Source organism: Serinus canaria, chromosome 4 (assembly GCF_022539315.1).
Source record: "Serinus canaria isolate serCan28SL12 chromosome 4, serCan2020, whole genome shotgun sequence".
Classification (NCBI taxonomy): domain Eukaryota; kingdom Metazoa; phylum Chordata; class Aves; order Passeriformes; family Fringillidae; genus Serinus; species Serinus canaria.
In genome coordinates this window covers 22494567-22508107 of record NC_066317.1, presented here as the reverse complement: position 1 = coordinate 22508107, position 13541 = coordinate 22494567, and the positions used below count along the sequence as shown (strand labels likewise).

Here is a 13541-nt window from a genome sequence, read left to right as displayed (position 1 = left end):
ACCTCTTTCTCATTATGTCTAGGATCTGTATGGATGTCTCTAGGAGCAGGTGAAGAATCTGAGTCACTAGATGAGTCACTCTGTCAATCGAAATTCCCTTCCCTCTTCCACTTCCTTGCAGGATAAGCAGTGTAGGTCAGTGAAGAGCAGTCTGCTGGCCTGATGTGTGCTTAAGAGTGGTAAGAGTGGGTGCTCCTGCTAAAGTAGGGTATGATATTGATTCCTTCTGTTTCCTAGTCTGAGATGTAGTTTCAGGGTCTTATGTTTTTTCCCCTGCGCGTACAACATCTAGAAGCTGCTTTATAAAAAAGGGTCCCCTTGCAACAGAGAAAGATACCAAGTATCTCCTTCCCTCTTCTTTTCTTTCTCATTTGCTGATACTCTATTTTTTTAACCTCGTGTTGTATAATAGCCTGAAGTTCTGTTTCTTCTTCACAGGAACTGTAGATAAACTTTCTTAGCTTGTGGTTGGACTCTGTTTATGTTTACTCACACCACAAAGTTCTGACTGCACACACTTCCAGCTGAAACTTTTGGACAAAAATGTTGTCAAAAACATAGTCAAACTGTAGTCAAAATAGCATATGTTTCCTTCTGTATTTCTAATTTGGTTTGTGAGCTGTGCATATTTTCAAGGGTTTTCTAAGCAGTCTCTTACATTCAGCCTGCTGAGGGTCAGGTGATGTTTTCCACTGTGAAGCATTTGCTGACTTTCCAGCCTGCAGTTTTCTGAGATGCTCCTTGCGAGGGAACCACCTCCTGCCCTTTGCTGCCCAATGAGCAGGAATTGCCTTCCTGTCCTTCACCTGAACGTTTCCACACACCCTCTCTCTGCCATGGGGATTGTTCAGACCCTTCTGTCGTGCTGGCAGTGGTGAGGAGCAGTTTGCAGGGAAATGGTGAAGTGTGTGGCAGGGGAGCTGCAGCATATTGCAGGTGCTGGACCCACTGGCCCACACCAAACCCAGCCACTGGTTCCCACTTAATGCTGCTCTCCAGCATCTTTCTTTTAGTTCAGTCTGGTAAAAATAGACATTTTGATTCCTGTGTCTGCAGAGGTAATTTTATACTTTTATAAAATATAGGCTTCTGCAATCAGATTTTATTAAAAGCTTGCTTTAATTCTTTGCTCCAAATCTGATTGCCACTTACAAGCAATTTCTCAGCAGCAGATATTACAGTGAAATAACTGCACAACTAATTTCTTCTTACAGACAATGTAATCTGAGAGGCAGTACAACCTATTTTTTATATGAAAGACTGTTTTTACATCCTTTTTCTTCCAGCTTTCCCAATAATGTCAGAGGTCTTTACCCAGGTCAAAGACTTTCTATACTCATAGTACTCAGTCTGTAACTCTCTATTGTGTCATGACATTCTGCAGACTATATGGATTCTGAATAATATATTCAGAGTCTGAATCAAATGTGGAGGGGCAGGAGGAGAGGGAAAATTGCAGTGAGATTAATACAATATCCTTCTACAACAGAGAGACAAAGTAATGTTTGTTTCAGAGCTTCAAAACTGATCTTATTGCAATCTGTAATTTCAGCAGATTGTAACCATTACTTATTCACATACATTGGCATCAGAATGCAACATTAATGGTTGGAAAAGAGTATATTTGTGAGTGAAAAATCAAAACAAATACTGCACAAGTGAAATTTTAATTAGGAAGAAAACACTGCATTTTCACTGCAGCACTCTTTTTTTTTTTTTCTGGTTATGTTTCAGCTTGGAAGAGCCTACAGCAGCTGGGTACTAAGTCTACTTTAAGTGCACTTAAATATGTTGAAGGATGAGGATTTATGAGTACAGTTTTTTGGTTTTTTTCTTGTCCATCTTCCTTGTCTTTATCCTTTTGAACCACAACCATGTTTTAGAGGAGGAAGTGTGTAGGACGTATTGGATCAGACCCAGTGCCTACACTGCCAATTTTTTTGGGTGGATCAGTGACTGAGGCTCTGGCAGAAGTGTTCAAAGGGTGCCATGTGAAGGCTGTGTGTAGGAAAGACCAGTGCTGTATTGTGCAAGTTGGTGGTGCACCAGCTCCTTTAGTATTGAGGCTGGAGAACCATCAGCTGAGCCAGCTGTACCTGCTGGGACCCTGGATCTCTGTAGCCTCAAATCCAGTCAAAAAGGATTTCTTAGAGGGTAGATCACATGAGGTGAAAGGAAGTGTGACAAACAGGAAAGGAGTCCAATAACATGTCCTACACCATAGTCTTCCAGCAGCATGTGGCTAGGAGACATCCTTAATCAGGCTAGTTATCCTTGTTTCCTAGTTTTCAGTGGCTTTTAATTCCACAAATTTGTCTTGTTTGCTGTGGTATCTGCAGCCTCCTGCAGCAATAAACCTGACAGTTTAACTACAGATCTGTCTGTTCTATGACAGTAATAGAGACTTCATGATGCCTATGTCTTGGTTTTTGCAATGCAATTTCAGACAAAAATCAACAAACAGATGCAACACTGGAAGATCAGGAAGAGAATATAGGGTGTAATGGCAGACTTTGCATGTCACCTAAAACTTCCATGCCAGAATCTGATTTTTTCTGATTTTCCCTTTCATGAAAGGAATAAAATCTTGTGATTTCAATGAGGATTGATAAGGAAAGCTTCAGGCCAAATTCCTGCACTTCAGGTCATGCCATTGGCTTTCCTTGCTTTCACCTGGTATCAGGTTTTATTTTTTTTTTCTTTTGAAATTTCAATTCTTCTGTTTCTCTTCTGTCTCTATGTTTTCCTTTCTTTCCTGATTTTAGGGATTTCAAAAGGAACAATTTTGTCCTTTTCCCTGCACCACATTTCATCTTAGTACAATTGGTTGCAGTCACTCCATTTCAGTTTTCTGAGTTTTTCAATTTCATTTTTCATTGACCATATCTCCTTTCTGGATTGTTTGTTCAATCTGTCCTCCAATTTCAAGATTTCATTCCCTTTTGGAAATTCATTGCCATAGCAGCCATCAGATTGGATCAACTAATACCTTATGCAAGATAGTGAATATCTATATCGTGAGAAGTTGATGGTTCAAGTTTCTCCTGATATCTTTCATCTCCTGGTGCATAACACTAAAGTTTGTGTGTCATCCTTCCCTAAATGCATAATCCAGAATAAATTAGATCCCAGTGTTTTACTGATGATGTTGTGCAGCAATTTTGCTCTTGGTTTATTTTGTGGGACTATAGCCTTTCTCTTTCAGTGATGGCCTCAGGTTGTGCCAAGGGAGTTTAGATTTATATTAGGGAATATTTCTTTGCAAAAAGGGTTGTTAAGCATTGGAACAGCATGTCTAGGATGGTGGTAAAGTCATCATTGCTGAAATTGTTTAAAAAAAAAGTGTGGATGTGGCACTTGAGGACATGGTTTAGTGGTGAACATGGAGATGTTGCTGGGTTGACAGTTGGACTTGATGATCCTTAAGGTCTTTTCCAAACTCAACAATTCTATGATCCTGTGACAGCCTTCAAGGCCTTGTAATGTGTCTGTGTAGTAATTATATATCTTCTGAACAGAGAAAGACATAATTCTCCCAGGATTTTAGTAGCTATGGGAAACTTAGAAGAAAAAATTCAAGCAATTATTATCTTTCTGTAACCATTGTTTACAAACACAGTTCTCCAGAGTGTGCTATTCATAGTTCACCAGTAGTGTGAGAGAAAATTCCTAAAGACCAATCAAGTCTTAAGTCCACCATTATTCTATAAAAACTGTAGATTTCTAATAATAAACTGTCTTTTCATACCTTCTAGTAATAAAGTCTCTATATCACCTTTTACTATCCCCAATACACCTTCAGTGATATATCTGGACGGGTTGAGCACCTCCACTGCACCCTGTATTTTCTCAATAAGGAAAATATTCAGTGTGAAATGATTTCTTCAATCTATTAAAATGCCATCTGTTCTAACAAACTACTAAACACAAGTATTTGTTTTTCATTTCCATTATGGGAAGCAAGGTTCAGTCCATTTGTTTTGGTGGGTGATGGTTTAGGGACAAGCTTGGGTCTTGGAATCCCAGTCTTGGAATCTATTTGTGTCAGTTAAGGCTGTTTTGAGATCAATATAAATGTTTTCTTACTTGCAGCTAACCTGAATGTTCTTCTTGGTTTGCCCTCTGAGTTGCAATGAGTGTTTAGCAGAATGTCAAACTGCTGAACCATTGAACTCCAAAATTGATCTGGAAACTTCTCTGTGCAGTTTCCAGGTGTACTGCAGCCCTGTATCTAAACCCATCCACCACCCTTTTATCTCTTGAACAGAGAGCACCCGTGACCACTCCTTCTCCAGTGGATAATCATTGTCTCTTCATCACTGAATTGTTGGCTGGCACTAACAATTACAGACCTTACCATGCAATTTTCTTCAGGCATTTTTGCAAGCATGGAGTAGCCATAACTTCCTTTGGTTTCCCAAGGCTTGCAGGCTCCTGCCCTCTTGAAAGTGCAGCAGCAAAGCAATGTAGAACATCCCTGCCAGTTCCTGTTCCAGGGATAAGGGGTATAGCACCAGGACATCTGGAGAGGGCGTGTGAGTGTCTGTGTGCTGCGGTCTCAGGCTCTGCAGAAAGGCAGAGTCACCCCTCTGGCCCAGCCACCACTGTTGGCAGGTACCTCTCAAGCACTCTGCCTTCTGCAGCCAGTGCTGCTCCCCCTCTCACTACTCTGATCCATGGTCTATTGGCACAAAGGGGATGTTGTCCAGGGAGCTCCCTTACTCTGGAGCCTGCCCTTAGGCATGTTGTTTTCCTGGGGTTCTTCCATGTAAATCTGTCTGCAGAGCAACCAGCTGAGAGGGGAACTGATAACAAAGTACCAATATTTATTACTACTCTTGGATTTTATCTTCTGCATTGTAATATATTTCTCAAATAATTTCTCCAGCACCTTCTTTTTTAAACAGTTTTGTCGATCTCTCTCTTCAGTCCCCTATTTAATCTTCTATTTCTGTATACTAAAGAAGGAAAGCAGAAACATGCAGAAGGAAAAATAAAAATAAAAGAAATGAGAGTTCTTGAAAATCTCATTCCTTTGCTATTAGAAAACTGAACAATATTTGAACTGGTTCATTTTATTTTAGCTTTTCAGTACAAGATTTTTATCTAGCAAAAGTGTTTCACCTACCAAAAATATGTCTTATTAAGATATTCCAGCTTTCTCCTAGTAAAAACTTATATTTTCCTTTGCCCTACCTGAAATTTGACACAAGAGCTTCTGAAACTCCATCTCAGCAGCACTTCAGAATTATTTTAAAATATTTTTTTTCCAAAATTGAACACTAGGGAAGTGAACACCATTCCAGCACACTATTGTTGAACAGTTTTCAGCAGATACAAAGTCTTCTACTCATCTCCAAAAAGCTGCACTAAATTAAAGAGCCTTTTTTTGCTGTGAAGAAAATCTGTCTGAAAACTATTGATAAGTCTTTTCTTTTGTCTTCAGAAGAGCAACTATTTAATTTGGCTGCTAATTATTTAAATGCCTAATCAGTGAAATTTTCATAATCCTAATTTGTATTACAATTTGCAACCCTAGGCCATTGATCATTTGTATGTGTTTAATACATATTCACTTCTCCTGGAATGCAATACATCATTTCCTTGCCTCTCATGTGGGCATGAGAAATTGAATTGTCTCCTGCAGGTGAGCAGGGAGGCAGAAGGAGATATTTGGGTTTTCCTGCCCTCATGCCTGTTTCCATGTGGCTCTGGCTTCTCCAGAGAAGGAATATTGAGAACTGTGTCAAGCTCTTAAATGTTCATCCTTCTGCTTGGGAAGAACTGAGCTGATGTCAGTGTTAGAGGCAAAAATTAATTTTATAGTTCTATCTTCTTATTTTTATAATTCAATGTTCTGATCATAGCTATAAATTAATTAAAGTCTTATTCCTCTTCAACCCCCTTGAGAACTGCCTTGGAAGATACATTGTGGTAGTAACCCAGAATTAATGAGTAAATCACAGGGGAAATAATCTATAAAATAGGAAGAGTGGTAAAAATCTATTTTGTGGACAGTTTTTGCTGTGAAGGAAATCTGACAAGGAGACTGGTTAGTTTGTACACTGGTCAGTGATGGGTTCCTGCTAGACTTATTTCCATATTTATCTGTCTTTCCATGTTTATCTGATGCAAATGTATTTTCTGTTTCTTAGGAGAGCAGTCATCTCACGGGAAGAATAAAACTCGGCAACTCTTCACATCTCAGCAATAAATATGTAAGTTTATAGCCTTTGTTTTCCATCCTGTAATATTAGTGTTTGATAATCCCTTTAATACTTTTTAGTCTCAATATTGTGCCATGTAACAAAAAAAAAAAAAAAATAAAAGGGTTAAAAATGCAAGCCAAAAAGAGAAATTACTTTATAATTGGCAGCGGCCTCAAGGAAAAGTGGCTTAAACAAAGCTTAGCTGGAGCACCCCATGGTGACCAGATTCACAGGCAAACTGAGGGGCTGAAGAAGCTGCCAGCCTACAGACAGACCTTTATAAGGAAGAGCATGTGATTTCAACTGTTCATCTTTTCCTGGATGTAAACCTCTGGGTGAATTTTCTTTTTGTTTGTGTGATAAATAATAGATTTTTAAGGGCAGAACCTATTAAAAAAAAAAAAAAAAAAAAAAAAGGAGAAATTTGGTACCCCGAAGTTTTTTACTCCTTTTTTTTTCCATGAAAAATCTGAATATTTTTCACTTCATGCAAAAGCCAGGAGCTTTATTGAGGTGGTTTATTATGGCCTGAAATCCTAGGTGGTTAAATTATAGCAAGTGCTGGATGGTATTTTTCTGTATGAGAGGGCAGAGACCATCAGAGCACTCTGAAACACAGGTTTTGATGTGGGTGCTGAATTTTCCCTCATATATGAAGCTTTGTCAGGGACTACAATATCCACTTCCCATGGAGCTGCTTTTCTCATTTGTGGAGAGCTGTGGTCCTTCACTGAGGGTGGGAGAAGGAAGCAGCTGTGGAAGAGCCCTGTGTGACCAGGGTGGAGCTGGAGGCAGGGGACAAGGAGGTCCTGAGGAACTGGGTGTCACAGTGTGCATGGGATGGACCCCACAGAGGCTCTGGTGAAGCCCAGACTCCCCCCAGTTCTGTAGAATGAAGCCCTTCTAGAATGGGTCCCATCAGTCTCCCCTGAGAAATACTTGGTTGACCTGAAATGTGAAGAACATCTTTGATGGTTTTGACCTATTTTCATTTCCCCTAGGTAGAGACTGAGCTTTCTTGATGCCAATAGTAAGGATAAAATGACCTCTTTTGTTCCTTGAATTAGAACAGTAGAATACAGTTTTGCCTACATTACTGTAAACCCAGAGGTGGTTCAATTTGTGTGTACCCAGGACAAGGGCCTGGACAATAAATTTAATCCTTATTGTCTATCCCATACTGGATTTATTCTGTCTTCCATTTTAGCTTACTCTTATGTTCCTGAACAACCTTACCTGGAATAATAATCTTGAGATGCTCTTGTCATTTCAGATGTGAAGCAGCCTGTTTTATCACAATATGCAGGAACATCTCACCAAAGTTGTGTTTCAATGGGAAATGTGGAGAAGCTGAAGCTTTTTACCATCAGGACACTTGTGTTAATGACCAGGTTTTGACTAAATCTCAAGCATCTCCTTTCCCTTCTGGAATGACATGTAATTTTTTGATGGCTTAATAACTGGTATACCATGTATATTTATTATTTTCACATATAGTAAAAGCAGGGAAACAAGGTTGAAGAGAATGTAAAAACAAGATGAGTGAAGATGATGTAAAAATTGGATGATGTTTGCATAGTAGCTACTAAAAATGTTTTCTGCACACACAGGAAGGAATATGTCAGCATACTTTGTTGAACTTATGGTAGCTAGGGATATTTTAGTTGTATGTAGCAGAATGCAAACAGGACCTGACCCTTGAAACAGGACTGGGCAAACAGCCACTATGAAAATTAATTCAGTGATTTGCATGAGATTCCTCACTGTAGCACATGATTTGCTTGTCATAAATGTTTACAGGGTGGGATGCCTGGCTGAGATGCTGAAGTGTGTGCTTCTTTTTTTGTGAAGGGAGGAATATACCTTGTACTGAGGCCCTTTGAAATTCTGTAAATTACTGAACATAATGCTTGCAATGTAGCAGGCAATAGCTGGTTTTCACCTGTTCCTTGGCTAATTGCACTGTGCGTGCTGCAGATATGACTCCCATATAGCCTGGGGCACGCAGTGGGAATCAGCAAGGTAAGCAATTTCACAGATGAGCCTTCTTCCTTGTGTTCTGAGTAATGCATGGGATTCCTGCAGGTTATTAAATAACTCTGGAAGTTCAAAGAGTGTTTCAAGTGCTAATTACAGACACTCTTAATTTGTACAGAGCCGGCAGTTTCAAAATATCAAGTAGTGCTTCTGCCTGCATGTACCCTACCTTTCTAGAACTATAAATGTTTGAAAGTTGTATTACTGTGAGCATCTGCTCAGTCTCAATCCACTGACTGTAGCATTCCAAGAATTACCTTTTTTTATATTGGGAAATGAAAAGAAGACAACTGGTGGTCTAAGTGCGGGGCCAAGATCCCGGACAATCATCTAAGTTTTAAAACCTATTGATAGAATGCTTTTGAGGAACTTTTCTCTCCAAATTCCTTCTCTGAAATATTAAAACTTGCTTAGCATGATGGTGAGAGATTGAGCAGATTTAATACTTCATGTCTATAGACAAATCTGAGAAGTGCTTATTTCCCTGTACTTGGTCATTGCTCTTACTTCTGCTTTGGTGGGTCTGATAATCTTCTTTCTTAGTGGCACCACGAGAGACTTTTGGTGAAGCTGAATAAAAGATGGGAAACTAACAAGTGTCCATGCTGCAGCTGAACTTACATGGTTCATTCAGGTATTCCTGGATCGCTTGTGTTCCTCAGGAGCAGAGAAGTCTTGGATGCCTACTTTGGAAAGATCAGGCCATCTAAAAAATACTAGTTGGCATCTGCAACTATTCTGGTTCCGGATTGATGAGGTTTCCTTCAAAAAAAAAGCAGTCATTGTGGATTTTCATGCTGATTAAAAACCCAAGGTATTTTGTAGTGTATTGTATCATAGTGAAAGAACAGTAGAGAAAAGCAGAGAAATATTGGGACATATCTGTTTGGTTTTGTGCAAAATCTGTTCAGAAACTACCATGTTGTGTCAAGAAAAAAAATTTACTGCCTATTAAAATTTATTATCTTTATTAAGTAGCTATATTTTTCTGTTTGGAGAAATGCAATCCATTGCACATGTATAGCACAGCTCTTGCCCATTACTCTGCATTCCTGTTTCACAGAATGAGGCGGACCCTTCATGACAAGCCTGGAGAGCAGCATTAGATATTCTGGGCATGGTGGTGGCAAGGGCTCAGTGAAACTTTGCAGAAGGCATGCTAGAGGGGGCAAGTGGAAACTCCTCCTCATTACAATCAGTGATGGGGAGAAGACAGGCCTCTCTGCAAATCCTGATACTGGAAAAGTGAAAAACAACAAAATAGGGAAGGTGTTTGGGCTCTTCATGATAAGGGGCATGGCAGACAACCAAGCACTCATCAGAAGGCTGGGAAACATCTTTCAAAGAAACTGGCTTGTGCTGAGTTTGTATGATGTAAAAGAGGTGAGTTCAGTGGACTGCAGAAATAAGAGCCTGAGATCCTCAAAACTTGTGGTAAAGGGAGACAATATAAAATTCTGGTCTTGTTAAGAATCACGAAGGGATTTATGTTTGTGTGAAGGAGAGAAAACAGATTTGCTTGAAGGAGATCTGTAAAGCACAGAAAGGATTTGGAAGAATATTTGGGGCACTTACTTTCTGCAGAGTTGAAGGTGCTGGAATTGCCTTTAATAGGAGGTGATGAGCTGTCTGCAGAGAGAACTCAGTATTTAAAGAAGTTACATGCAATGGCTTAGGTAGATGAAAAGGAAAGGAAAAAATCCATTCAGGTTGTCCGGCTCAACAGCTCCGCTGTTAATACATGTCTAAAAGAGCCACTAGAGTTTTTCTAGTCACTAGGACTAGAAACAAACCCCAAAAGTTTAAGTTGATCCTCCACTGTGAGGTTTGTCTATATAAGAATACTAGGAAAATAGATCTACATTTGTAAAAGTCTTCTTACCAAAGTTTTACTAAATCTTCTGTGGACAGTCCCATTTACATTTAATGTTTTTCAGCTTCTGTGTCCTAATTTGCTAAAGTGAATGACATCCACTTCACTGTGGAATGAACATGCCCACAGAAATGTAATTAAACTGGATCTGCTTACAAATTAGTTCAGCTCATGAGTTACTTGTTAAACAAGTTTGTAGGTCAAGTATATGATTCTGATCTACATGTTAACATCCAAGAGTACTTGGCTGGCAAAGACTTCGGGGTATCATTAATCACTGCCAGCAAAGTGTGCAGGGCTCAGGTTTGCCAGGAGAAAGTGCTTTCAGCACTGCTCATCTCAGGCTTAACTTGAGAAATCCAGTCACTGTCCTCAAGCACAGAAAATTTCCCTGAGCTCTTCCCAGAGTCTAACCCTGCTCAGTACAAAGTTTTGCAATATTTTGGGAGTGACCAGTTGCAGCATGCTGGGATTTTGGATGCAGTCCCAAACAAGACAAGTGGGCACTGAAGAAAAACAGCCAACAAAGCACAAAAAAAAAAAGTGTGCCACAGTCTACCAACTACCAATGACTGGCTTTCTACTCTAAGATGCTGTATCAAGTAAGTAATTTGACTCACAAAAAGAAAAATACTTTCATCACTATTTACAGTGAAAAGATCTAGAAATGAGAAAAACAACATAGAAAAGTTAAAAATAATTGTTTCTAAAAGGTAGATGCTGAAAAGGTAAGCATTAAATTCTTTTCAAGCACAAGCAGCTTATTAGCCTTCTAAGTACTTACATATTCTCACACTTTCATCTAGGGCCTCATGATGGCTGCTCATGAATGGGCCAGTCTTTTGGGGTTTATTTTGCTTATTGGATCACAGGAATTTGGCCCTTGACACTCCATTGTCTGTGAACAGAATTGTTTTACAGGCACTGCTTAGAAAGCTGTTTAAATGAAAAATATTCCTTGGTCTGTTTGTTGTGGGAAAGTTGTACGGCCTGCCAGCAAGGGAGAGCAGTAGCACTGTCAGGATACTTCACCTTCTAAAGCCCCCAGAGGCACCTGTGGTTTTGGAATGACTCCACTCCACTGAAGAGGGGCAAATCATTTCACTGCATACCAGTGCCCAGTAGACTTAGAGAAAGGCATAACGCACATCAGTCTTTGGCTCGGGGCAGGGAGGCCATCGGCAGCATCTGTGAGACTCCCTGGTTGTCAGCAGCCCAGAATTTGGCTTTTCTGTGTGCCCTGTGGTGGCAGCACTGCCTTCACGGCCTTCCCTTCAATTTTTGGGCAGAGTGCTGCTATTGATTTGCTGTTGTATTCCTGCAGTGCTCCTGGGAGCTCACTCACCAGAGCGTTCCCCAGCCTCATTGGTGTGTCCCAGCAGGCTGGGCACCTCCAGCACACTGCCTACAGCAAAGCACTCTCCTCAGGAAGCTTTAAACATATATCTCAGGACCTCTCTGGCACCATTAATTATGGCTCCTCAATTTCTTCAAATTAGAGCTCTATATCTAATAAAATAAAAGAGCTTAAAGATTACTCTATTGATTTCCAATTGAGGCAGCTTTTCCGCTTGTGGCCAAGGGCAATCTATAAAACACAGACTTTAATTAACCCTGGTGAATGCAGCTGACATGAAATGTCAATACCCTCAAAATTTTCAGCATAGACAGCTGAACGATCTTCTCAGTTCCCTTGCATCTACTTTGCACATTCCCTGGCTGGAGAGCCACAGCAGGGGCCCTTCCCTGTCAGGCTGCACTGGGGCAGGGACAGAAACCTCTCTGCTGCCACAGCCATCTTTATTGCTGGCATGGCTGGCTGTGCCTGTTGATGTTCCTCTCTCTGCCTTCATCTTGAGGATTGGACTAGACCTTAAAGGTGACTTCCAACACAAATTATTCTGTGATCTTCTCCTCCCATGGCTTTGCAGGTAGGCAGGACAAAGACCCACGAGCAGCCTGCTGGTGGCCTACAAGGGACACCCAGCAGGTCCTGCTGTATCCTGGGGACCCTGTGCCATCGTGGGCAGCTCTGAGGCTGTTCTTCAGGCATCCACAAGTAACCCTTCATTCTGTGGCTGTATCGTTGTGGCCTCTGTGTTGGGCTGGGCCTGTTCCTTGGAACAGAGTCCTGTAGTTTCAGGGTGTTAAGCTGCACAGAGCTTAGTCAGTTATTTGAGGTCAAAGCTACTGAGGTGCCTCAGCAGGGCAAACCCATCAAGAGCCCTGTTATATTTTAGGACCCTCATAGGCGGCAAAATTCCAAAGAGAGGAGCAGCACTCAGGATCTCTGGTTGGCCAAGGGTGAAACATAAACCTGCCTGTGGTAAAGTGCTTCACTGCCTCACATGGTAGGGCTTCTGCAGCAGCAATGCCAGCTTTTGGGGCCACATCACAGCACTCAAGGGAGCAGCACTAAACAGAGCAGCTACAGAACTCACTACCATAAAAAACCCACTAAATAAAACTGGGAAGAAAGAAAGGGCTATGTGGGCAAGGAGCATTTCATCGGTTTTCATCTCTGCTTTCCACAGAGCATTTATTTTCTCCAGATTTGGTGCTTTCTGATAGAAAAGCAACTGTGTTACTGTGTTCTTTATTATTATTAACAACTTTCACCTTTCTCATTACATCAGTAGGATGCTTCCCTGGTCAGGGCCGCCGTTTTTCTAATGAATGTGGCTCATTTGTCTGTTTCCCTCCCTCCCTGCTCTGCTTTTTGTCTGCCTGCTCTTTGGGTAGTAATTTGATGTATTGAGCTCTCACCACCTCCGCTGCCCCTGGGGCTGAAGTTCTGACGATGCTAAACAGTTAAAATGCAATGCAATTACAGGCAGTACAGAACAGCAGAGAATAAGCCAGCAAAATTCAGTCATGCATAACGCTGTGGAGACTGTGTGGCTGTCAGTCTCAAACTCCAGGAGATAATTTGGGCTTTTTAAGAAGCAATAATTGAGCCTTTTGCATATGCTGCGGTTATGAACTAGTCAAAAGCCTGTTTGCTCTGCACCCTGGAGCACCAGATGGATTGGATAGTCCCTGCAGGTCTTCGGGGGCTGCCAGCTTTACACTTCATGACTTCTAGCTCCTGTACTTGTAAGTTATTCTTTTGACAGCTCTTATGCAAACAGGCACCTTGTCTGAATTTAGCTGGCAAAGTGAGGAAGGAAGGGTGAAGAAGAGCATGAAATCCACATAGCTTGGGGGAGTTCAGAGCCAGAGCTGAACTCCGCTGCTCACCTCAACCCAAGAAAAACCATTTGAGGGAGAAAATGGTATCAGACCTTCAGCCCTCAGAGTATGGTAAGTACTGTGTGCTGCAGGTCAGGCTGCGGCTGCAGGTGTCCTGTGCCAGCCAGTCTGATCACGCTCACTTTCTGTCCTATCTTCATTAATCCCCGTGCAAATTTCCAAAGAAATTT

The 13541-nt window shown here is 41.1% G+C and overlaps 1 protein-coding gene across 2 annotated transcripts in view; it reads left to right on the top strand.

The window, feature by feature from the left end:
* Positions 1-9216, top strand: part of EMCN (endomucin) — a 73206-nt gene extending 63990 nt beyond the window's left edge. For both annotated transcript variants that reach the window (XM_050974222.1, XM_009101282.4), the window contains exons 11-12: positions 6156-6218; positions 7483-9216. In XM_050974222.1, the coding sequence (XP_050830179.1) occupies positions 6156-6214 (59 nt within the window). In that variant the 3' untranslated portion in view covers positions 6215-6218; positions 7483-9216. The remainder of the gene's footprint in view (positions 1-6155; positions 6219-7482) is intronic.
* Positions 9217-13541: the final 4325 nt, after the last annotated feature.